Source organism: Mobula birostris, chromosome 3 (genome assembly GCF_030028105.1).
Source record: "Mobula birostris isolate sMobBir1 chromosome 3, sMobBir1.hap1, whole genome shotgun sequence".
Taxonomy (NCBI): domain Eukaryota; kingdom Metazoa; phylum Chordata; class Chondrichthyes; order Myliobatiformes; family Myliobatidae; genus Mobula; species Mobula birostris.
The window spans coordinates 67,051,267-67,078,214 of record NC_092372.1 but is presented as its reverse complement, the minus strand read 5'-3'; the positions used below and the strand labels follow the sequence as shown (position 1 = coordinate 67,078,214).

Genomic DNA, 26,948 nt, shown 5'->3' with positions numbered 1-26,948 from the left:
TTTACTTCTGTCCAGGTACACTGGAATTTAGAAGGATGAGAGGGGATCTGATTGAAACATATAAGATTGTTAAGGGATTGGACACGCTGGAGCCAGGAAGCATGTTCCCGCTAATGGGTGAGTCCAGAACCAAAGGCCACAGTTTAAGAATAAAGGGTAGGCCATTTAGAACGAAGTTGAGGAAAAACTTTTTCACCCAGAGAGTGGTGGATATGTGGAATGCTCTGCCCCAGAAGGCAGTGGAGGCCAAATCTCTGGATGCTTTCAAGAAAGAGATGGATAGAGCTCTTTAAGATAGCAGAATCAAAGGTTGTGGGGATAAGGCAGGAACGGGGTACTGATTGTGGATGATCAGCCATGATCACAGTGAATGGCGGTGCTGGCTCAAAGGGCTGAATGGCTTACTCCTGCACCTATTGTCTATTGTAATAAATGTGAAGTGTTTGAGATTAGGTTACATAAGAACATGTTTTTATAGGAATATAAGAAATGAGAATAGGAATTGGCAACATAGCCCCTCAAGCAACTTCTGTCATTCAACAAATCATGGTTGGCCTTTTACGTCAAACACTGATTACATTCACAATCCCCATACTCCTTTTCCTTAAAATGCAAAACCTGTTGTTTTGAATGCAACTAGTGATTGAGCCGCTACAATCCTCTGAGGTAGATAAGTCCAAAAATTAACCACATTCTGAATAGCAAAAGTGATTCTTGTCTTACTCCTAAATGATCCAATGAGGTGAAATGTGATCCAATTTCTAAGAGAATAAAATCGGAACTGAAATAATTAGGGACACAGCATGGATCATGGAGTCTATGATTGTCATCTGGATGTCACTTACAGAATTTCCTTTTACATAGGAGTGGCTGCGATGTGTTCAAGCCTTTGACAGAGGCATATTTTCACGGCAGCTGAGTAGTAGTGAGGGGTCTCAGCCCGAAATGTCCACTGTTTACTCTTTTCCATAGAAGCTGCCTGACCTGCTGAGTTCCTCCAGCATTTTGTGTGAGTTGCTTTGGACTTCCAGCATCTGCAGATTTTTCTGTTTGTGATCTGCAGAATCTCCTGTGTTTGTGAGTATCTTGTGCATGGGCACGAGCAAGCATAGTGTAGGTGCCCCATTTACAGAGCACCAGCACTTTGTCCTTTACAGCCATCCCGAGCTCCCAGTTCCATGCCATTTCAACCCCTCTTCCCTCTCCCTAATGGTCCCATCAGTCCTCTGTCTTTCCACTGTGAGTGTGAGGTCCAATGCAAACTAAGGAAACAACACTTTTATCTTGTTATTTCATGCTCATTAATTGTTGCTATTTATTTATTAAATGCATTTGCACAGTTTGTTTACAGTTTCCATTTCCTGATGTTTACAGTTTACAGATCCTGTTTACAATAACTGTTCTATAGATTTCCTCCAATTTTTATCTATTTTCTACTCCCCTATAGCCCCCATCAGCCATTTTCAAACCCCTCACCCTCCTGGTTTTTATCCACCTATTATACATCATTTCACCCACTGGATCTCCCCTTTCTTCTACCTGGTTCATCCACAGATAACACCATCATGGGCATTAGCCACCCTCAAGGACATCTTCCAAAAAGTGGTGCATCAAGAAGGCAGCATCCATTATTAGGGACCCTCACCATGCAGGATATCCCCCTTGACTGCCATCAGGGAGGCCGTACAGGAGCCTGAAGACACACATTCAGTGTTTTAGGAGCATTTTTCTTCCCCTCCACCATCAGATTTCTAATGGCCCATGAACCCCAGAATTCTCCTTCACTATTTTGCTTTCGTTTTGTACCATTTTGAACTTCATCTCTCCACTCATGGTCCCATTCCCATCTTCCAGTGGCCTTGATGCTCCCACATCACCCTCTAGCAGCTGTTTCCACTCTTCCCCACTTCTGGATCCATCTGCCTCTTTTTTCCCAGTCACCGCCTACTATCCACCTGGTTCTTATCTCCTAACTCCAACCCCCCCCTCTTCCCTACCTGATCTGTCTATCATCTTTCACCCATCTACTGGTCCCTGCCTCACCACTCCCCCACCCCATATCCCCATATCCTGGTTACCATACTCAGTTCTGACGCAAAGTTTGGCTCTGAAATAATTGACAACTCCAATCACACCGCCCTAAACAGCTGCTGCTTGATCCACAAGTTATTTTTTGTATCCTGTTCCTGTCAGACTTAAAGGGGATCCCAATGAGGTAGACTTTTATCTGATGGTATTACTTAGGCTGGTTTCCCTTATGTTACTAATTTTTCGTCGAATCTTTAAACATCTGAACAGACAGTAGTAGTGAGTTAAGACCCATGACCCTTCATCCCCTTGAACAACTAGCTTGTTTCTTCTACTCTCCCTGTAGGTGCTGCACCATTTGCTGAAAATCTCCATGATTTTCTGTATTAATCACGAGGTTTGTCAATGCAACTTTTATACAGCAGTGACCAGCATCAGAGAAGCAGTATGACATTTGAATTACTTGACAAAAGCTTCTGTTCTCCACAGTATATGAGTGATCATATACTTAGAACCATAGTCTGCACAATTAAAAAAAACAGGAAATATCTGTACGTTTAACTTACTTCCAGACAGTATGTAGAAGGTATCCAAAGATTTAGTTGGCAGATACGATGCACCTATATGCTGTTGCTAGTTTACGAATACACAATTTATGGATTCCTGTTGATGCAAGTGAGCTCCCATGAATTCCAAAGTCCATCGTTCTTCTCTACAAAGAGCAGAACTAGTTTTCTCTCTCACTCCACTTTTAGTAATCATCCTTTCTTATGTCTTATGTTCTCTTGATATCTCCCTGCTCAACTGAAACCATAAGTCCATTAAGCTTTCTTAGAGGTTTTAGTGCCATAGACTATTGTATTTACAGAGATTTCATATTTACCCGTAATTAACCAGCCATGAATGTGCTGTGGAGTGAATAACAATGTGACCAGTGTTACATTGGAGAGATTGGTGTTGGAACCCTTGTTGTTTGTGATGTATTAACAATTAGGATGTTCATGTAGGAGGTACAATTAATAAGTTTGCAAATGACCAGAAATTGATGATGATGTGGATAACGAGGAATGTTGTATCAGGCCACAGTAGGATATGGTTCAAAGGAAAGTTGGTTAGAGTGTGGGCAAATGGAATTAAAACTCAACAGATGTGAAGTGATATACATAGTTAGGGAAGTTACACAGGTAGAAGGATATATATAATAAATGGTCAGGTGCTAAGGAATAATGAACTGACGGATCTTAGGGTTCAAGTTTACTATTCCCTTAAAGATAGCAACACAGATAGATAGGATGAAGAATGGATTCAGCATGCTTGCCCTCAACGGGTGGAACATATAATATAAAAAATAAAACAGAATATTACATTATAATACATTACATTATAATCCTGATGAAGGGTTCCGGCCTGAAACGTTGACTGATCGTTTCCATGGATGCTGCCCGACCTGCTGAGTTCCTGCAGCGTGTTGTAAGTGTTGCTATTACATTATCATTTCATAAGACACTAATTGGGCCACACTTGGAGTACTGTGTGCAGAATAGTCTTGACACTATAGGAAGGATATGGCTGCACTATAGAGAGTGCAGAATTTGTTGCCTGGATTGGTAGACTTCAGTTGTGGGGAGGGATTTGGTAAGCTCTGCTTGTTTTCCTTTGAGTGAAGAAGGTGGAGGAATGATTGAATTGAGGTATAATGAATTATAAGAGGCAAAGGTAGGGCAGCTATCAGATTAATTTTTCACATGGTAAGGCTATCAAAAAACAAGGGGGCATGTGTTTGCGATGAGAGGGAGGAGATATAAGTGAATGTGAAGGGGAGCAACACACATCAAAGTTGCTGGTGAACGCAGCAGGCCAGGCAGCATCTCTAGGAAGAGGTACAGTCAACGTTTCAGGCCGAGACCCTTCGTCAGGACTAACTGAAGGTAGAGTGAGTAAGAATGTGAAGGGGAAGTGTTTTATACTGAGGCTGATATCTGGAATGTGCAGCCAAAGGAGGTGGTGCAATCCGATACGAACACTACGTTAAATAGAAAAAGTAATAAGAAGCTTCCAGAAACAAGAGAAAATCTGCAGATGCTGGAAATCCAAGCAACAGACACAAAATGCTGGAGGAACTCGGCAGGCCAGGCAGCATCTATGGTAAAGAGTAAACAGGCAACGTTTTGGGCCAAGGCCCTCCATGAGGACTGGAGAAAAAATATGAGAAGTTAGAGTAAGAAGTGGGGCAGGGGAGGAAGAAGTACAAGGTGGCAGGTGACAGGTGAAACTGGGAGCAAGGAAGGGGATGAAGTAAAGAGCTGGGAAGTTGATTGGTGAAAGAGATAAAGGGCCAGAGAGGGGGAAATCTAATAGGAGAGGGTAGAAGACCATGGAAGAAAGAGGAAGGAGAGGAGCACCAGAGGGAGGCGATGAGCAGGTGAGAGAGGGAAATGGGAATGGGGAATGTTGGGTCGGGGAGAAATTACAATTAGTTCAAGAAATCGATGTTCATGCCTTCAGGTTGGAGGCTACCCAGTTGGGGTATAAGGTGTTACTCCTCCAACCTGAACGTGACCTCATCGTGGCAGGAGAGGAGGTCAAGGACTGACATGTCGGATTACAGATCTAATGCAGCAGATGCTATTAGGTAGGAATTACTGCCTCTGTCTGTAAGGAGTTTGTATGTTCTCCCTTGACAATGTGGATTTTCTCCCCCTATTCCAGTAGGGAGGCATGGTAGAGTAGTGGTTAGCGTAATGCTTTACCATACCAGCGACTGGCGCTCAGTTCCCACTGCTGTCTGTAAGGAGTTTGTACGTTCTCTCTGTGACCATGTGGGTTTTCTCCAGGGGCTCTGGTTTCCCCCAACATTAGTAAGTATGTTGTGCTGGAAGAACTTGTGGGCTGCCCCAGCACATCCTCGGACTGCATTGATTGTTGATACCAAAGCCGCATCTCACTGTATGTTTCAGTGTTTCCATGTATAGGTGACAAATACACCAGATAGTTAAGATCTTTATAATTTGAATGTCGGCACAGACAAGTGGTGGGGCGAAGAGCTAACTTCTGTAATATACAACCCCATGACTTATTGAGAGAAACACTGATGGCTTTTTCTTAACAGCTTGGACGTGAATGTAGGAAATCTTTCAGCAATTCCCATCGAGGGAAAAAGGATAGTCACACCTGCAACAAGTCGCCACCTATTCGCACGCCCCCTTGTGCGCGCATTGGATAGGGGCAGAATGGTGGCTCGCCGTGACCCCCGATTGGCTTCCCCGCAGCAGACTTCGCCACCCATCGCTTCCCGCCCCCCACCCGGCCGATGCACTGCAAGAGGTCATGACATGCTGTGGACTCTCTTCCGCCCCTTCCGCCCCTGCCTTCGCAGATAAGCAAACTTCGTTTTCGAGGAAAAAGTGGAAGAACATTTGCAACCAGTTGTCAGGCGGTTAATGGTTAAATTGGATGTCCTGGCTGCAGAGGACAATTCGATGCGTCAAAAAAGCACCATCAGGCGTCGGAAGAAATCAGATCCGCGAATAATTTTATGCACGGCGGCATAATGCTGGCGACTTATTTTAGATGCTGAAGCCTTCCACTGTACTGACGCAGATGCCTCTCTCTTCAGGTCGGCTCGGCACTGTCCTGAACTGAGTCCGTCACCTGAGTGTTGGCTGGGGGATCTCTCCCCGGAGCCACGCGTCCCGCACTGGGGAGACGGGCTTCCCTGTGCCAGCAGCGGCAAGGCGCGCTCACTTCCCATTGTCTGGGAATATGGGCAACTACACTACTTCTGCCAACTGAAAACAAAACCTGGTTTACTGCTCGAGCTTTTTTTTAAAAAAAAGCACCGGGGACTATTATGAAACTCTGCACTCGTGGGGTGAGAACTTCCAAAAACAAAATCTGTGCGAAACAATGCTAAGTACAACAGTCGCACAGAAGTGAAACCGGAGCTGGAGGAAGGCTGATCCGGATCCGACCCCCGTCAGCTCAACTCGTCGGGATGGTGACGGGGGTGTTGCCATGCCTGCTGCTCGGATTCCTCACCTGCAGCGTGGCCGTCTGCAGCGGTCAGGGCGAGTTCTGCCACGGCTGGATAGACGGCACCGGGAAGTGGCACGACGGCTTTCAGTGCCCGGAGGATTACGACCGCGAAGATGCGGCCATCTGCTGCGGTTCCTGCTCCCTGCGTTATTGCTGCGCAGCGGCGGCGGCTAGGCTGGCCCAGGGGCGCTGCACCAACGACAGGGAGCGGCACGGAGCCAACCCGGCGGCACGTAAGTGGCACTCCCGGAGCCTCGCCGTCTGCCCCCACCCGCGGTCCCCGCTAGGGACTCGGCTCTGTTTGTTGGTTAACCGTTGTGGTATTTTAAATAACTGCGTTTGCAATATCGCGCCATCGGATACTATCAGATTAAGGGCTTTTATTTCGGGTGATAACAACAACTGAATCACCTATCCCTATCCCGGGCCATCTGAATCAAGGAAATCACACGCAACCTAGCAAACCTGCTCTGGTAAAATAGTAACTTTCGTTTTCAGTGTATTTTTTCGCGGTCACCAAAACATTATCACTTGCATACAAACCATTCGTCTCCGGAACCCAATTCTGATTTAGGATGCTCAAATTGTACATGTGGGCTGCTTCCTCAGTTTCATTACACATGGACGAAATACATGTTGCACAGCTAATTATTGATAGCTCCTCGCCACAAACACTTTCAGCATTTCGTTAAACTTTTGCTCGTGCAATTCGCCCTTTCAACAATTACCATCAGTTTATTTTTAGTTGTGTGTTGTTTGCAGACAGTTTTCATTTCTATAGTTGTTTGCCCGAAATCACCAGGGGCATCGCCCTAACAAACATAATACGCGTGTACCAGTGGAAATGCTAACTGAATTTATTTATGGCTTAAGAGAAAATCTCTATTGAAAGTGTTGGCTTTGGTGGGGAAAGGTTTCCATAGGACCTTAAAAATATTTGACGGATTCAATATTGGACTTTCCCTGGACTGTAACCCGTAGGAATATCGGTGGTTGCGGCTATAATGCGTTGTAAAGAACCTTTTAGTCTTTGGGGAGATTGGAGGAGCGAGTTTTCTGCAAGCGAGACTTGTCTGGAGTTTTGTTTTCAGAAAATTTCACGGGCTTTTGAACACATTTTATTCGTTAGTTATTCGTATTAGTTGATTAGTTAATTAACATCTGCCGCCTGTAACTTAGAGATGTAATAAAGTATTTGTTTTCAAAGTGGCATTCAGGTTCAGTCGAACCAGGTTAGATTTTGAAAAGGTCCGTGCAAGCCTTTGGGTGTCAATTTAAACAGATTTAATTTCTGCTCGATTGTATTACAGATGGAGATGGAAAATATATGAACGTGGTGTGCTAGCTTGAGATGTGAATTTTCAGTGAGTCAGATAAGCATGAAATTGCATTAGCCTCATCTATAAAGGGAGGGAAAGGTAAGCCAGGATAACGAGTGTCTGTGTGACAGCTTCTCTATTGATAACCTCAGAGATCCAGGCTCGTCTTACATTTCTTCCTGGTATCAGATACAACCACAATCCCCGGAACGTGACACTGATGGATCTCTTGGGATCGCCGGGACAGTTTCAAACTTCCTCAACTTTCTATCAGATGCACGGAGTTCCGCTCCGCCCAGCGCATGATATCAGCCGAAATCTAATATCCGGCACGATATTAACACAAGGATTCATTTTCCACGCCAAACTCAGGCGGCCTCTTGCTTAGCAAATAGGCTATAGTCAAACCCTGTCGTTTCTCGACTGTGGTAGAAGGGGAACGTAGGGTGGTATTTTATTTCCAGTAAACCTGTGGGTCTTTGCTCAAGTGACGCCGCCTTTCTCGTTAAATCTGTCCAAAATGTTCAAATCATTATCTCATCCCCCGCCTGGTAGGGGTTCGGTGAGAGATTAGAGTGAAGTGCAGACAGTGTTTAGTTGACACGATTAGCCATATATTTGAAAATCATTTACTGACAAATTAGACATTTTAGTTGAAAACACCAGTATATTGAACGGATCGATTTTAATGTCGAAATTTTGACTGGTAGTGGAGTTGCTGTCGGGGTTATTTGGTATTTGTAAAGGACATTTCGTACCTATCCTTATTCACACTCAACACTGTGGTTGGAACAGTTTTTCCCCCTCGTTAGTTTGTTGTGTTTTAAATATTTCAGGAGTGTTCCAATGGGAGAAGAAATGCAGGGCTTTGAAAAAATTATCTTGACATCAAACAATGATCAAAATCATCCTGTTCGAAGGTTGAGGGTAAATAAGTTTTTCCGTGAAGTTGGATCCGGAGATGTTAGTGAAATTCTATTAGTTGTCTGAACTAAAAAAAATTGCACAATAATCATTCTAAGAATATTTCTTCCAAATCAATTGCGATTTTATGTGAGTTTTCTATTTCCTTTCGTCTGTGAAATTGACATTTCTGCCCAAAATTCTAACCCCTTTTCAAATAAGAAACGTTTGTACATAAAACATCTTAACTTTTACCTTTAAGCATTTTGTAATCCTTTAGCCTTATTTTGTCAGTAAATTCGGCAAAATTGTAAAAAGGCAGAGTTTTTTTCAGGAGTTACAGTTATTACGATGTAGAAGTAATATTTGTTGTAAAAGACATTTTAATCGACACATTTTAAACTGTTTTAATTGTACAATGTACATAAAGAATCGACATTAAATTTATGGAAAAACACGATTGCATTTTTAGGTTTTGGCGATTTTGTTGAAACAACGCAATTTTTCTATTTGTACTAATCGACGGGAGCCAATATATAGAATGTAGTTTGGAGTGCTTTACTGCTCAGTCACAACTAAATCCGATCCTCGCACCGCTGCCTGAGATATTTTGCAGGACAAATCTTCCTATGCTCTGTAAGAAGACACTGTCAGGTAGTGTCAGTTTACAATCCGTCAACCCACCCACCGATAACCGTTTGAGTGCGAGTGCGGGGATACGAGTTATGCTCAACGCCTTACAAGTGCTGGTTAACATGAATCTTCCCGCCTCTGCCAGCAAGCACCGTGCGTTACCGACACCGGCCAGGTCACGTCGGAACCAACGTGATTAATAGTTTCGATTCCTCCATTACTTGGTTGCCCGTTGTAGGTTCGGCGTGTCACTCTGCTGAACAGTTATCTGATATATATTGGAGGTTAATGGGTTTCTAATTTCGTTGTAATTTACTCTGCGACGCAGTTTCACAGCAGAATATTATCAAGGCGGCAGGGAGCTTTCTCATTTCGCGATTTATCGTCGTAGAAGGAAATCGGGCAAGTTTCGAAAAAATCTTCATAACTTCTGCACCAATCTGTATTAATCAGCCAACAAACATAGTAATTTGTTTTATTTAATAAGCTGATATTTGCATAATAGGGCTCAAGATATTAGAGATGCTTTCATTGAGACTAAACCTGTGTTTCCTCCAGCAATATTTTTTGCCTGGCTATAAAATAATTCAATCCATGTTTAATCTCTCTTTATATAACTGAGATTTACGTGTGTCCCAGCAGATTACATTTTGCAATCTCTGACCATATTACTAATTCAGTGCTATTCTCTGTTTCTCTGCAGAGCCCATCTACGTGCCCTTTCTCATTGTTGGCTCAATATTTATCGCTTTTATCATCGTGGGTTCCCTCGTGGCAGTTTACTGTTGTACCTGCCTCAGACCCAAACAACCAAACCCGCAGCCTATGCGGTTCTCAATGCGGAATCACCAGACAGAGACTATTCCCATGATCCCAACCTTCACCACCCTGCGGACACCCTCCAGACAGTCCAGTACTGCCACTAGCTCCAGCTCGACCGGAGGCTCCATCCACCGATTCTCCATCAGCCGATCCGAGCCAGGACACGGCTGTCTGGTTCCATCTCCTCCGCCAGCTTACAGCTCCCCCGGCTGCCTACAAGCCGGACAGGGCCTGCACCTCAACCAGGGCCAGGGATTCCTCGTTCCCCAGCAGTACTTCGCCTACGGCCTGCAGCCAGATTCATTCACAATGAGCAAAAATTTCAATGACTTCAGCCAGAATCGCTTGAAGTCCCAGAGCACAACTTCGCAGAACACTGAACAAGTGATATACAACGCAGGTTTATAAGAGAGGATGTTTTGGAATGAGATTGTTTACAAACAGCAGCAGCATGAAGCAACCTTCTCTCCCCTTTGGAAAGGGTTGTTTCACAGTTGTGATGGTGGGTGCAGTCTCCAGCTGCTAGACAACTGACACGGAACAGAATGCTTGAAAGCTACGTCCCACTGTAGGTTCAGCCAAAGGGGATATTGGCAAATATTGATAGGCCTGGTCCGCCTCACAATTATCTTGAAGGTGATCAATTGGTGCTGCTTTCTAAATTGATCCTTTGTCCTGTTATTTTTCACAGAAAATGTAACTTTTAAGTCATCAAGAGTACATGACGTTAACAATGACGTTAAAATCACCTTTGAACTAGCGAGCCATTTCACTTTACAGGTGCGGTCCAGGGAAAGAGCACCATCTTTCTCTGATGTACAATTTATCTGCCAATGATAACTGGAAACCAGCAGAACGTTATCCACTAAAATGAGTTTTGAGTTATGAATCTCATCCCTGCCACTGAAATCAAGCTTACAAGTGTACATAATAAAGTGAAATATTGAAATCTCAGTTTGTAACAGAATCCTCTAGGAAAACTCCGTGGAATAACCAATAACTTGAATATCAACTTAAGGGTCATTTAAAAAATACTATATGCTAAGTTCTTCCTCTTTTGAATGCCTTACCTAAATATTGAAATTTTAAAATATTAATTTATAGAGAAATTGTGCAACATTGTTCTTGATTCTGACCCATCTTCCACATATTTACAGGACATCAAAATTACTAATTATTTTAGTAATCACTTTACCATTTAATTAAATGACTAAACTAAATTTATAGTGGAAAAATTGCATAGGAATATTTTATAAGATGTCTATTCCAAAATCATGTTAACTTAAAGATCTGAAATTAAAATTGCTTTAATAAAGTATGCAAAATAGAATTGTTCGTTAAGGTGCTTGATGTTTGATCTCTTACTTTATGCTTGACATTGAGTAGCAGGTATTATTTCTATGGAAAAATACACACAGTTCTAATGTTCCTGAAGTTCAGTAACAGTGTTCAGTAGGTCAAATCACAAAGTATGCAGACCTAAATGATTATCAAGGACAGCTTGCTATTTATCACCTTAGAAATACCTTGTATGAAATGGACTGAGTCCTTGATTCTAGTAGGGGCAAACGTGCCTGCTTTTCCAACCAAGCTCTTCTAATTCCAGCTACTAAAGGGCAAAAGGAGGAGTGTTCCGCATAGGGCAGCAACACTCGTCTCGTAAACTGAAATGCCCGCAGAAGTTCCAAGGACTTCATCCCTGGAACGGGAGGGATCTTCAAGGATAGGCTACACCTGAGGGACAGTCCTGGCACAGATGACCCTGGCAAGCTGCTGTTGGCAGCCTGTGCCCCAGTAGGAGTAAGTGTTTCACAACCTTTTCTCACAACATATGTGACAGCGGGCACAAGGACTGAGGTTCTCAATTCTAGACTTTCAGAAAAGAAGTTAATGTAAAGTTGTTATCATCATCATAACCATCAACTTTAGGATGGTTCTTCACATTTACACAGAACATGAGCATTAGTATTTTTTTAAAATCAAATCTACGATAAAGAATTTTGGCACAATTATTGTGAGCACATTTTATTTTGTCATGGAGTCTGACAAAAATGAGCCACTATCAGATAATTGGAATGTCTATGGAATGGGAATAAAGCACAGAGAAAATGCTTAGTAGTTCAGACAGTATCTGTGGGAAAGAACTTTTTTTCTCCCCATAGTTGCTGGCTGTTAGGCTCTGAATTTATTCCTGTTATTTCAAATTTCCAGAATAAATAGTGGTTGGGTTATATATTTGTAACCTTTTTACAAAATAATGCAAATTTTAGGGACTGAGTTGAAGGAACTACCCTATAGAACATAGGAACTTCAGTTCAAAGATCATTAAATGAAAACCCTTTTCTGATTATACTATAAAAAAGCACATTACCTTCATGAATAATTTTAAGTTTTCAACATGTAGATTTACATTTAAGGTTTAGAAATATTGATAATACATTGGGTTTAGGAATATGCCTTGCTTCCGCAAACTCTTAAGTCATTAATCAATTGAATTATCATTCAAGTTGCTGTATGCAGCCAGCTCTGTGTAAACCCAACTTCAGATTGGTTCTGACTGAGGCTTCATGTTCAGAGAACAACTCACAAGGAACTTGAGTTCAAACCGGGATTTTATGTATTTTATGCTTTTCTTGCGATACACCAGGGTAACTGACTCTTCCAGCCCAACAAACTCGCATTGCCTCATTACACCCATGTGACCAATTGACTGACTGACTGAGAGGAAACCATGCAGTTGTGGGGCGAACAGACAAACTCCTCCCAGACAGCTGGGGCTGTAATAGCATGACACTAACTGCTATGCTGCCGTGCCGTCCAAATTTATTGGAAGTGGTATCTACCAGGGAACGTACAGCATGGAGAAATTCTCTCTTTAGCTTGATAGGAACAGTATTGGTTACAGGTATAATCATCAAACAACTGGACTGACAACCAGTATTTGTTTTCCAATTGCATTTCATTTATGTGTGCACAAGGAGAACTGTCACTGAACTGTCCTAAAACTTCTGCTCAGAATTGTTAATTTTATACAGATATTGACCAATTTAGATCTTGTGCAACTTCTAATAATCCCTTATTTTGCATATATAGGATAAAATTACCAATCATACATTCTTATAGCTATTAATAATCAACATAAACTGCTATTTAATCATTTACCTGCATGTAATCTGATCAAAAGCAGCCAATTATAACTTTTTCTTAGGTAAAGAGTTATTGCCCAATAGTTAATGTGTGCTTCTTAACCCTTCATTAGCAAAATGTTCTAGGAAAGTTTTCATTTGTGTAACTTAATGAGAATTATGGAAGAATTAACCCTATCAATTATTTCACTAACAGGGAAGGGAGAGAACCAGGTTGAATGCTAGGTTTTTCCTTAACCAGAGAATTATAGACCTATGGAACAAGTTGCTACAATTGTGGTGGATGACAATTCATTATTCCTTCAAGTGATCTGAACCTGATTTTTAAGATCTGACATTTGCTTCATGTGCGAGATAAGTACAAGTACCCTCAATCAAAAAGTTTGGAAAGGAATTTTCCCAATTTGTTTTGGGTCTTCAGTTAGACTTTTGCCCTTCTTGTTAGATTGCATGGCTCCAGTTAAATTGGTAACACACTATGTACTGTAAAAAATTATGGCACCACGTTTTCAAGGAACAATATTGTGTTTTTCAGGTCTTACAATTTCATTTGACAACTAGTCAACTAAACTACTGAGACACTTAGAATTGTAGTGAGGAAAAGAAATTGTGGGGCATATTTTCAGGATGACGCTGGCATAGCCCAAATATATATATATATGTGTGTGTGTGTGTGTGTGTGTGTCTGTCTGTCTGTCTGTCTGTAAAAGTCCAAAACCTCCTTTCCCCACTTCAGGTAGTGAACTTCTCCAATAATCTGCCAGGTTAGATCTGGTACAGGGTCTTCCTCACTGATTCGTTCTTGTAAAATACATTTTTAAGAAAGAAATATTAACCAAACTATTTCTGTTGCTGAAACACAAAAGTTTTTGACAACCTTATTTGTGGTTAGTTAAGTCGGGGCTATGGTTCAACTAACTGATTGCCAAAGAATTTTCAGCAATTTCTGTAGCTGGGATTTGGTCCAAACCACTCCTCTGCACCTCATGATGAGGTTTGCACATGAGAAATGTGGGTGACATGTACAGTACGTAACACTTCACTGCTGATGGTGTGCCCTTCTTTATTCTGCAAACTTCTGCCTGGGATAGGAACACGTTCAAACTCAGTATAGAGGTAAGAGGAGGGTTGCCTGATGCACAATACATTGTTTTGGTTTTGGATCTTAATCATTCCATAGAATTTTGAAATTAATCTTGAAGTGGAAGGAAGTGATATGTAATTTTGAATATCTGAATGCAATGACAAATCAAAAGAGACAACTAAAAATAGAGGGGAAAAGAGCATTATGAAAAGTCAAAAGCTTGAGTAATAAAAGAGTATTGACTAGATTTTGTTGTCCATACTAGAGGGATGAGTGGTTTTCATGACAATTAATGCACAAATCAAAATGCCACTTTTTTTGACTCCTATCCCTTCCAGAACCTGAATGGTAACAGTGCAAAATTGAAAGAGTCACCATTTAATTATAGGGAGTTTATTTGCAGCCAATCTTTGTATTTGGACATTTTAAAAATATAACACTTACTCTTTCAAGTTATCTAATTGCATATAAGTTAGTTTGATCTCAAATAAGCTTTCATTACATAGGCCTTGTATGACAAAAATTATGAGAGCACAAAATCATGTGTGCTATTAGACTTCCACTGGAATTTGAGTAATCCCAACTTTATCTACCTTTCTATATTCTTCTTTTCCAGCTATAAAACCAATTCCCTATTGAATCTTAGGGATTTTTGACAAAGCTCTACTGTATTTAAACTCTGCGTTAAAACTTCCTTTAAAATTTCCTACTAATCTTCCTAGTAATAAGACCCATAACATATAGGAGCAGAATTAGGTCATTTGGCCATCAGTCTGTTCCGATAATCATTAGGCCAACTCCTTCTTATCAGCTAATTATCTTGTGCAAACAGTGCGCGCACCTTCTGTTTTACTTCTCCAATGGAAATAAAGTTAATTTTTTGAACTTTCCTCACTGCTTCATTATGGCACAAATATCTCTTACAAATTCTAGAATTGCATGCAATGACTAGACACAAGTCTGGCAAAAAAAAATCAACATCATTTTTGTGGTTAAAATCCAGCGATCGAGTTTGTGTTTTCAGTGACCCCTTCCATCACTACTTACACTCAGTGGCCACTTTATTAGGAACCTTCTGTACCTAATAAAGTGGCCACAGTGTATGTTTGTGGTCTTCTGCTGCTGTAGCCCATGTACTTTAAGGTTTGACGTGTTGTGCGCACAGAGATGCTCTTCTACGTACCACTATTGTAATGCATGGTTATTTGAGTTAGTCGTTGTCCTGTCAGTTTGAATCAGTCTGGCTATTCTCCTCCGACATCTCTCATTAACCAAGCATGTTCACCCATGAAACTGCTACTCACTAGATGTCTTTTTGTTTTTCGCACTATTCTCTGTAAACTCTGGCGACTGCTGAGTGAAAATCTTAAGAGATTAGCCGTTTCTGAGACACTCAAACTACCCTGTCTGGCAGCAACAATCATTCCACAGTTAATGTAACTTAATCATATTTATTCCTCATTCTGATGTTTGGTGAGAACTAAAGCTGAGCCTCTTGACCATGTCTGCAGCTTTTATGTATTGAGTTGTTGCCACATGATTGCTTAGATATTTGTATTATCAAGCAAGTGTACAGGCGTACTTAATAAAGTGGCCAGTGAATGTACAATCCTACCATTGAAAATCTATATGACTGTTTCCATTGTATCCATGACTCTACTCTTAAGTAAACTTTACCTTGTAGGATACACTTCATTCTCAAATTGCCCCTTTTCATGTTTCTTTTTGCAATAGAGTTGGTCACACTGTTGCATTGAATATGATGTTGTGAATTTTCTTAATCAATCATTCTGATCAAGTTTAATTATCATTCAACCATACATGAATACCCATCAATATAGCCAAACAAAACAGCATTTCTCTAGGGCCAAGGTGAAAAACATAGTATCAACAGTTACTCACAGCACAAGGCACATATATGATAGCAGAAAAATACAGTCACACAAAAAAATACATAGTCCAAGTTCTTGAACAATATGTACTGTAACTTGATGAAGCATGGGTGTTGCCAAAACAACAAGTAGTTCTCAGCAGTCTGCAGGTAAGCAATCCACTGAGCGAACACTAGAGGACAGCACTGACAGGAGGGGGCCAGCTGCCAATGTAGCATAGATGCCAAACCATACTGGATTACTGCACCAGGCAAGTCCGTGGCATGAGGCCTAGTCCTTGCTACAACCGAGACCATGTAGCTCGCCTGTGGTTGGTCTCACTAATAAAACCAGTGAACTGGACTTGCAGTATTTTACATTACCAATGTCCAACAGGGTCTTGTGATCGCAAGAAAACGTCAGAGGAAATCACCTGCTGTTAAGACTGCACAGTGCCTTCGTGCAATGACTTAGATGCCTTTCTGCAGCAGGCAGCAACACGGTACGCTCCAAGCCCCTCTGCCAACAAGCAACTCACTGACAGGGGTAGACCTGCAGTACTTTAAGTTCTTAACGTCCAGTATTGTCTTCCGATTGTAAAAAAGACAGCCAAATGTGCATGAACACACAAATGATCAAGGTTTGTAAATTTAGTTTTATTGTGTGATCCATATGACAATCAAAAGACAGAACATTTAAGGGATGCAACTACCACCATGCAATTCACAAGTCAAGGGTAAGTTAACAGAGAAAAAAGGAACCTAAGATTTAGAACAAAACACAGTGCATGTCCTTACGGTAACTTAAATTAAACCTTAAAACTAAACCTGAGGAATACTATGAACATTGAATTTGAACGTCATTATTCATGCAGTGCAAAACCAAACTACAGAAAGCTAATCATTCTGCAAGTCTGGCAGAAAAACCTTAACCCAATGTTCAAAGTATGTTTCTTCTTTACACAACTTTCAAGGCATTAAATTGCAATGATAAATTAATTTAAAATAATATACATGATTTACAACAGAGGCAAATTGTTTACCATCACTAATGAATGTGCATTTAAAAAAATCACCGTCACATTAAACAAACCAGCCAAGGCAATATTTGAAATTTCATATCCATTTCAATTGATATCTTATTGTAGTAATGCTCAATTAATTTAAAATACATCAGAATATTTTATATCTGTTTTGACTGTGTGGTCTTAAGGCTAAGTAAAGCAAAGTACACATCTTGTCGTCTACTTAGACAGAACCATTGACAAAACAAAACAGATAGCAATTCAAATGTGAAATCCAAATATATGACATAACTTAGCAGTTTTATTCCAAAACTGAATACACACAATAATTAGTGAAGAAACACACTACTTATCAACTGAAATTTGCTGGATGGTGCAACCTTTCATTAATTTGCATCATTTGTTTCTAATCTTGCACAGAATGTGTAGCAACGACAAAACATTTGTCGTGCACAAAAATATCCATGTAATACTCTACCTCATGCAGCTGGACAACAATACAGACAGGAAAACCAGACTACACAACACACCTCCCAGAGAGGAGAGGCAACAGCTATCATTGACTAAAACACCACAAAGCAATTACATACTTTGAAACCTCCAAGTTTTTAACATTCAAGGGTTGTTTATGACAAATACAGAACACATGGCACAGAGATTGAATATCTCATCACACCAAGCTGAAAATGGAGATAACAGAAACTGGATTCTCAAATCATACTTTTAAATATTTCATTCTACTACGTTTGTGTTCAACATTGATTTACTCAGTTTACAGACTGGAACATTGCAAAACAGGCAGGATGCTGGACTTGTGCATATGAGTTTGTTCAATTGTTTTTACCTTTTATACCTCACTATTCGCTAAAATCCACATTCATAATCAGTATTAGAGTCAAATCTAGATGCTTTGTGGTGAAAAGTCAACGATAAAACTGGATTACTAAAATGCCCTTTACGTTGTGTGTGTGTAGTTTATATCATAACTAATATTTATTTAAGGACAAGTTTTGATCGGAATGCTATTAAAAGTTATTGAAATATGGGTTACATATTGCAGATAATGGAATTTAATGCAAAGAAAGCAACGTACTAACACCTGTGAATAAACTTGACAAGATGATCTTCCAGGAGATGAAAATGTAAAATCCTACATGCAGGTCACATTGGTTATCTGACATACATAAAGTATGATAACTATATAACTATAGATAATAGAGGTAAAGTGAACTTAAACTTGCATTTGGAAATAAATAAAATGACTGTAAAAATGACAGTTCTTTAGCAATTATGTGATGTAAGATTAATTTTTGATTGAACAATACTGCTGAAATTAATCCAAAAACAAATTAAGTTCAACTTTAGAAGTGAACTAGAATTGGCTACATGTTCATTGGCATGTCTAAATATATAATTAAATAATGCAGGTAAATATCAAATATAAGCTGTTGATCCTGTTAAGATGGTGTTCAGTAACAAAATAAAGTCAACATTTTATCTAATCTTTTCTCTGTAACCACAAGATCTTACTTGTCCATGGTAAACTGCAAGACAGAGGAGGGGAAAAGGGGAAAGGTATACAGGTAGTAACTATCTATTTCAATGGATACAAAATAGTGAATTATAGAAATTTTCTCCCCAGTGGAATTATTTTAAAACAAGTTATGTAAAAGTACTACATACCAGAAACGCTCTCCCCTGCACTCTTTTATTTGGGATGCAAAGATTCTTGTTTTGGACATTAAAAAGATTGGAAATGCTTGTTGAATATTAAATCCATTAGAAAGTCACTAACACAAGCATACACTGCAGATGTAGCCAGGCACAGAATATACAACACTATTTCCACTCTGAAATTTGATTTGAATATTAGGCAGAGAAAAGCATATCCAAGGCCATAATTTGAGATAGACAAGTTCAGAAGCAAGTGCCAAAAAGGCATTAGTCAAATCTTTCAACAAGTCATTGCATGTGCAAATTACACCCATCAGAGTGAACAAGAAAAAGTACAAATGGGACTTGAAATTTGTTCCATACCTAATGGCAGTACACTGAAGCATAGGGCTGATGGCAAATTCTAACATTTGATGAGACAACATGTTGGTTAACAAAGCTCAATTTTAATTTTGGCAAAATAATGACAGTTACAAGAGTAGCACTAGCACCATGTTTAACACTATTTCAATGAAGTATGTTTTAGCATTTGAAATTTTAAAAATTAATTCTGCATTTTATTCAGTGCCTTGACCAAAGAATCATCCTAGGTTGCTTTTGTAGATTTATTTGGCACATGAGTATGTCACTTTTGATTCTGCGGTATTTCTCTCAGTATCATTCTACATGAAGAATCTATAAGGCAGTCACAAAGAGAAAGCTTCAAAATATCTGTCTGGGTTATAGCGACAAATATTAAATATCCAAAAGGGGGGAAAATGGCAAATCTGTATAAAGGTTTAATCAGTGCTCATTCAATTAAATGAAACAGTAAAATTTAGGAATTAGTACTCTGTTAGAACAAAGACATTAAAGTAATGCTCATAACAATCAGAATTTAAATTAAAAATAATAAATTATCTATCTATCTATATATATATATATATATATATATAGATATAGATATAGATATATATATATAGATATATATATATATATTCAAAATGTCAAAAGTCAGCCCAATAATGTAAAATGACAAATTTCAAGTCCAGCCAAACCAGTTGTTAACATGTATTGTGTTGGCATTGTAGCAGTGAATTTATACAACATGGATTTGCACAGTGTTTGTGTCTATTGTGTACGCAACAAAACTGATTAACACTTCTCCCTTTCATCAAACACACAATCCAACCTCTTCATGCCTTTGCAAGACCGTAACAGCATGATTTTGCAAAGTTGGATATTTCAAAGCTTGAAGTCCCATTCTCAGCTGAAAGTACTTCTTTGGAATTCATGTTCCTGTATTAACTGTTTACCAGTCATCCTGTCTCTGCTTGGTGGTGTCATAGGCCCTGACCACTTCAGATTGCGACACAATGCCATTCTCGTCTTGGGAAAAGGCATATCCATCTATAAAAATAAAGTGGCACGTTATGCATAGGAATTCATTAAAATAGAAAAGGATGGATTAATGATGCACCTTGTGGGTATTGTCAGTGTATTATCAATAATTAAAAAATCACTTTCTCAGCAGGCAATACCGAAGCAGATGGCATTTAGTCATAGAAGATAGATTGGAGTTTAGAGTAGTTAATTCTATTTACTTTCCTGAAGGTTAGCAGACATGAAAATTAAAAGACAAGATGAACTATCATTTCATTTAAAAGTTTGTCTGTTTTAATTTACAAGGAGTCATTTTTAATATAATCTTGTTAACATGAAAATAGCATCTGTAAGTGACTAGGAACAGCTGTTTTTTTAAGCCTTCATATTTATAACACAGCATTTGTTTTTAAGGCAAAATGCAGTCAGATAAACTGTGATAAAATATAAATCAGAGAACTCCTAAATGCGCAAGAAGCATGATGTTTACACCTTAGTATGAATAGATTTATTAATGCTGATGAATATTTGCTAGTACCTCACCAGGTGTTCAGTTAAGCTGTAGGCACTGAACATGTACTTATACCTGTGTGACTCTACTCCTTTCATTGCACCTGCTAAGGTCAGAAATGAGAGAGAAATCATTCATTCTGCGTATCTGCTTGTAACACAACCGACTATGAAAAAGATGGGAGAAAACAGGAGCTAAATAGAAGCCAAAGCTAACTTGAAGCGTAGAGATTTAAATATAATTCCTAACCCTGTGCTGGAGTTACAAAATGGAAATACTGAGGAAGAAAGATACTCACGTAATGAACTTTGTTGCAATGAATCAGAACGGTGCAAGTTGAAAGTATTTTTCTTAAAAACATTCTTCAAGAGTTGAGCTCTTTCACTTAAACTTTTCAGAAAACAGACAGAATTATTTGAAATACTTCAGGGTAAGATCATTAATAATTACTTTTCAAAAATGTGACTTTCTTAAAAATATATACTTTTAAATTTATAAATGCCAATTTGCTAAATCTTCACTAAACATGAAGAAACTAGTTTTTAAATAATTTTATCAACTATCAACATTTAGCCAGTATAAATAATATGCCTAAATTCCAAGATTTTTCTAAATTATATTAAACTATACAACAGCATTGTTCACCCGATATTCCTCACAAGTATACTGTTACCTGTATATATATTTAACAAGAGAGAAAATCACTTGTACATTTAAGCAAAGTACTGAGATACATTACAGCACCTTGGGCTGCGGACACTCAATATGCTGAGTTCTCATTTCAAAGTTTTAATGTTCAAGTTGTACTTCGCTTTTGGATAAAGTATAAACTTATATTTGTTTTAGTTCTTGCCACATTTCAAGCTCGAGGGCTACACCAGGCAATGTGAAAGTTAAAATAGGTACAGATTGGTAACACCATCAAATTACACTGACAAAGCTGTGGGAATCCCAGCATCAATGAGCATGTTTTTAAACGCTTGACTATCTTTTTTGTTGAACATGAGAAATAAAAGGGCCAGGAAAGTTACAGTTTATAAGTATTGCAGACTGCTATATAATTACAGATAGGCTGAAATGTCAGAACATGTGCTGGTGTTGCTTTGAAGCCATTTCCTGAGGAGATTATTTCAGTCAAATCCTAAACTTTGAATTAGATTTCATATTTTAAGAGTTAAGAGGCATTACAGATTGCAAGCTCACTGTGGTATGTGAAACAAAATCTGCAAACGCATAGAATATACTTCATATATGATTTACTGAAAGAATATCACAGTGATAAAGTTTCAAACTGCAACATCTTACTAGTATATCATCTTCCAATGAAAATGTATTCTACATTCTTTTGCAATTGTATGCAAGTCTGCTGTACCTTCTGTAAAGCATTTGTTTAAGTTGTGGACTATTCGTGATGGGGTAATTAACAGAAGGAAATAAGTAAATAACCAGGTTGCTTTGTATACTAGGGCTATCACAGTTGCACTTGTGCAAATGATTACAAATGCACTGAAGGATACTAATAGGTTCAGTTTTTGTGTTCACAGCATGAACCGTGAAAACAGTGCAGTTTCTCTGGGCAACTCATGCTGATACAATGGAGTTTCTATCTGCTGACAATATTTCCCGTTGATTCAGCTTTGCTGCCAGAATGTTTCTTGCAGTAAGTATTTAAAGTATCGAGCTTCATTTGGATGAAAACTAGCTTGGGAGCAAATAGTGAGTAAAAGATAGCTGCAAATACACCGGTTCAAATATACTTAAGTGACAGCACATAAAGGTACAGGCAAAATAATAAACAAAATTAAAATATCTCATCAGGAACTAATAAAAAAAAGGGAATTTAAAATTTTTTACCTATATTACAAGCTCAGTTTGCTTACAGAGTAACATAGATTACCTTTGAAGTGCATTCAATCATTTCCTAATTACCTCCTAGGGATGTGATAAAACACTACATAAATAGAAGATATTTTTGTCAACATAACAGAATGAGACAAGTGAAAGCAAAGAAGAGGGATTAAAACAAAAACACAAATGATGGATTGTGTACTCCCTATTAATTGGTTTCTGGAGGTACGAATGGTGTGTGCAAAAGAAGGCAATTAAGTGGAATAAAAGTATAAAATATGGAACATATGAGGTAATTGAGGCACTTAAATATCAGTCCATTATTTTAGATTGTGTAATGGTTATATTAAAGTAATATTCCAAAGTTAAGATTAGCGAAAAGAATAGGTGACGAGTCCAAACGAGCCAGGGTCCCTGGAGTAGTTACAACCTACATACAAAACATCACTGCAGCTGCATAAAATGTTATTTTCAGTCTATCACTTACTCAAAACTGCATGATAAAGAGACGTTATGTTTGGTCAGTCTGTTAAAGTTTAGGGGTGATAGGGGACCCTATAATCAGGGGTTCAGACAGGTGATTCTGTGGATACAGGAAAGAAACACGGATGGTAGTTTGCCTCCCAGGTGCCAGGGTCCGGGATGTTTCTGATCGCGTCCACAACATTCTGAAGTGGGAAGGTAAACAGCCAGAGGTCGTAGTACATATTGGTACCAACGACATAGATAAGAAAAGGAAGGAGGTCCTGAAAACAGACTACAGGGAGTTAGGAAAGAAGTTGAGAAGCAGGACCTCAAAGGTAGTAATCTCAGGGTTATTGACAGTGCCACGTGACAGTGAGTATAGGAATAGAGTGAGGTGGAGGATAAATGCATGGATGAGGGATTGGAGCAGGGGGCAGGGATTCACATTTCTGAATCATTGGGACCTCTTTTGGGGCAGGCGAGACCTGTACAATAAGGATGGGCTGCACTTGAATCTGAGGGGAACCATTATCCTGGCAGGAAGGTTTGCTGAGGCTATTGAGGAGAGTTTAAATGGGAATCTCGGGGGGGGGGGTGAGTGGGAACAGGATTGAAGAGACGGAGGAAGGGGCAGTTGGCTCACAAATCGAGAAAGCTTGGAGACAGTGTGAGAGGGAGGATAGGCAAGTGATAGAGAAGGGATAATTTCAGACTGATAGTTTGAGATGTGCCTATTTTAATGCAAGGAGTATCAAGAACAAAGCAGATGAGCTTACAGCGTGAACCAGTACTTGGAGCTGTGATGTTATGGCTATTACAGAGACTTCGATGGCTCAGGGGCAGGAATGGCTACTTCGAGTGCCAGGCTTTAGCTGTTTCAGAAAGGACAGGGAGGGAGGCAAAAGAGGTGGGGATGTGGCACTGCTGATCAGAGATAGTGTCACAGCTGCAGAAAAGGAGGAAGTCATGGAGGGTTGTCTACTGAGTCTCTGTTGGCAGAAATTACAAACAGGAATGGGTCAATAACTCTGTTGGGTGTTTTTCATAGGCTACCCAATAGCAACAAGGACATCGAGGAGCAGATAGGGAGAAAGATTCTGGAAAGATGCAATAATAATAGGGCTGTCATGATGGGAGATATTAATTTCCCAGTATTGATTGGCATCTCCCTAGAGTAAGGGGTTTAGATGGGGTGGAGTTTGTTAGGTGTGTTCAGGAAGGTTTCCTGACACAATATGTAGATAAGCCTACAAGAGGAGAGGCTGTACTTGATCTGGTATTTGGAAATGAACCTGGTCAGGTGTCAGGTCTCTCAGTGGGAGAGCATTTTGGAGATAGTGATCACAGTTCTATCTCCTGTATCGTAAGCTTTGGAGAGGGAAAGGAACAGACAAGTTAGGAAAGCGTTTAATTGGAGTAAAGGGAAATATGAAGCTATCAGGCAGGAACTTGGAAGCATAAATTGGGATCAGGTGTTCTCAGGGAAATGTATGGCAGAAATGTGACAAATGTTCAGGGGATATTTGCGTGCTGTTCTGCATGGGTACATTCCAATGAGACGGAAAGGATGGTAGGATACAGGAACCATGGTGCACAAAGGCTGTTGTAAATCTAGTCAAGAAGAAAAGCATACGAAAGGTTCAAAAAACTAGATAATGATAGAGATCTAGAAGATTATAAGGCTAACAGGAAGGAGCTTAAGAATGAAATTAGGAGAGCTAGAAGGGGCCATGAGAAGGCCTTGGTGAGCAGGATTAAGGAAAACCCCAAGGCATTCTACAAGAGCAAGAGGATAAGACGTGAGAGAAAAGGACCAATCAAGTGTGACAGTGGGAAAGTGTGTATGGAACCGGAGGAGATGCTTTGCTTCAGTGTTCCCTATGGAAAAGGACCTTGGCGATTGTGGGGGTGACTTACTGCGGACGGAAAAGCTTGAGCATACCGACATTAAGAAAGAGGATGTGCTGGAGATTTTGGAAAGCATTAAGTTGGATAAGTCACCGGGACTGGACGAGATATACCCCAGGCTAATGTGGGAGGTGAGGGAGGAGATTGCTGAGCCTCTGGCAATGATCTTTGCATCATCAATGGGGACGAGAGAGGTTCCAGAGGATTGGAGGGTTGCAGATGTTGTTCCCTTTTTCAAGAAAGGGAGCAGAGATAATCCTGTAAAATTATAACCAGTGAGTCTTACTTCAGCAGTGGTTTAAGTTGATGGAGAAGATCCTGAGAGGCAAGATTCACGAACATTTGGAGAGGTATAATATGATTAGGAATAGACATCATAGCTTTGTCAAGGGCAGATCGTGCCTTATGAGCCTGATTGAATTTTTTGAGGATGTGACTAAACACATTGATGAAGGTAGAGCAGTAGATGTAGTGTATATGGATTTCAGCAAGGCATTTGAAAAGGTACCCCATGCAAGGCTTATTGAGAAGGTAAGGAGGCATGGGATCCTTGCTTTGTGGATCTAGTAATGACTTGCACACAGAAGGCAAAGAGTCGTTAACTTCACAGGTTATATTCTGCAAGGAGGTTGGTGACCAGTGATGTGCTTCAAGAATCTGTTCTGGAACCCCTTCTCTTCGTGATTTTTATAAACGACCTGGATGAGGAAGTGGAGGGATGGGTTAGTAAATTTGCTGATGACACAAAGGTTGGAGGTGTTGTGGATAGTGTGGAGGGCTGTCAGAGGTTACAGCAGGACATCATTAGGATGCAAAACTGGGCTGAGAAGTGGCAGATGGAGTTCAACTCAGATAAGTGTGAGGTGGTTCATTTTGGTAGGTCAAATATGATGGCAGAATATAGTATCAAGCAACACACATCAAAGTTGCTGGTGAACGCAGCAGGCCAGGCAGCATCTCTAGGAAGAGGTACAGTCGATGTTACAGGCCAAGACCCTTCGCCAGGACTAACTGAAGGAAGACCTAGTAAGAGATTAGAAAGTGGGAGGGGGAGGGGGAGATCCAAAATGATAGGAGAAGACAGGAGGGGGAGGGATGGAGCCAAGAGCTGGACAGGTGATTGGCAAAAGGGATATGAGAGGATCATGGGACAGGAGGCCCAGGGAGAAGGAAAAGGGGGAGGGGAAACTCAGAGGATGGGTAAGGGGTATAGTCAGAGGGAGAAAAAGGAGAGAGAGGGAGAAAAAGGAGAGAGAGGGAGAAAAAGGAGAGAGAGAGAGAGAGAGAGAGAGAGAAAGAAAGAAAAAGAGAAAGAAAGAAAGAGTGTATATAAATAAATAACGGATGGGGGATGGGGTATGAGGGGGAGGTGGGGCATTAGCAGAAGCTAGAGAAGTCAATGTTCGTGCCATCAGGTTGGAGGCTACCCAGACGGAATATAAGGTGTTGTTCCTCCAACCCGAGTGTGGCTTTCTAATCTCTTACTAGCTCTTCCTTCAGTTAGTCCTGACGAAGGGTCTCGGCCCGAAACATCGACTGTACCTCTTCCTAGAGATGCTGCCTGGCCTGCTGCATTTACCAGCAACTTTGATATGTGTTGCTTGAATTTCCAGCATCTGCAGAATTCCTCATGTTTACGCAGAATATAGTATTAATGGTAAGACTCTTGGCAGTGTGGAGGATCAGAGGGATCTTGGGGTCCGAGTCCATAGGACACTGAAAGCTGCTGTGCAGGTTGACTGTGTGGTTAAGAAGACATACAGTGCATTGGCCTTCATCAGCTCAGGGATTGAGTTCAAGAGATGAGAGGTAATGTCACAGATGTATAGGACCCTGGTCAGACCCCATTTGGAGTACTGTGCTCAGTTCTGGTCACCTAACTACAGGAAGGATGTGGAAACTTAGAAAGGGTGCAGAGGAGATTTACAAGGATGTTGCCTGGATTGGGGAGCATGCCCAATGAGAACAGGTTGACAGAACTTGGCCTTTTCTCCTTGGAGCGACAGAGGATGAGAGGTGGCCTGCTATGGGTGTATAAGATGATGACAGGCATTGATCATGTGGACAGCCAGAGGCTTCTTCCCGGGTCTTAAATGGCTAACACGTGAGGGCACAGTTTTAAGGTGCTAGGAAGTAGGTTGAGGGGATGTCAGGGGTAAGCTTTCTCACGCAGAGAGTGGTGAGTGCATGGAATGGGCTGCTGGTGACTGTGGTGGAGGCAGATAGAATAGGGCCTTTTAAGAGGCTCCTGGATAGGTACATGAAGCTTAGAAGAATAGAGGGCTATGGGTAACTCTAGGTAATTTCTAAAGTAA

General features: G+C 40.3%; 2 protein-coding genes across 6 annotated transcripts in view; one reads left to right on the top strand and one right to left on the bottom strand.

Moving 5' to 3' along the window:
* Positions 1 to 5,420: 5,420 nt before the first annotated feature.
* On the top strand, positions 5,421 to 10,997 carry shisa3 (shisa family member 3). Its single transcript, XM_072251853.1, has 2 exons — positions 5,421 to 6,296; positions 9,622 to 10,997. Exons 1-2 carry the CDS (start codon positions 6,023 to 6,025, stop codon positions 10,146 to 10,148), a joined length of 801 nt encoding a protein of 266 aa, XP_072107954.1. The 5' UTR covers positions 5,421 to 6,022; the 3' UTR covers positions 10,149 to 10,997.
* Positions 10,998 to 16,476: 5,479 nt separating this feature from the next.
* atp8a1 (ATPase phospholipid transporting 8A1) overlaps positions 16,477 to 26,948 on the bottom strand; it is a 363,676-nt gene continuing 353,204 nt past the window's right edge. For all 5 annotated transcript variants that reach the window (XM_072252785.1, XM_072252787.1, XM_072252786.1 and 2 more), the window contains 2 exons: positions 20,711 to 20,802; positions 16,477 to 19,928 (listed from right to left, as the gene is read on the bottom strand). In XM_072252785.1, coding sequence (XP_072108886.1) covers positions 19,831 to 19,928; positions 20,711 to 20,802 — 190 coding nt within the window. In that variant the 3' untranslated portion in view covers positions 16,477 to 19,830. The remainder of the gene's footprint in view (positions 19,929 to 20,710; positions 20,803 to 26,948) is intronic.

Bases quoted from the DNA above. Each gene is read 5' to 3' on its own strand.
- shisa3 (XM_072251853.1), top strand. From the start codon at position 6,023: ATGGTGACGGGGGTGTTGCCATGCCTGCTGCTCGGATTCCTCACCTGC. The intron at 6,297-9,621 runs GTAAGTGGCACT...GTTTCTCTGCAG, and splicing joins CGGAGCCAACCCGGCGGCAC to AGCCCATCTACGTGCCCTTT.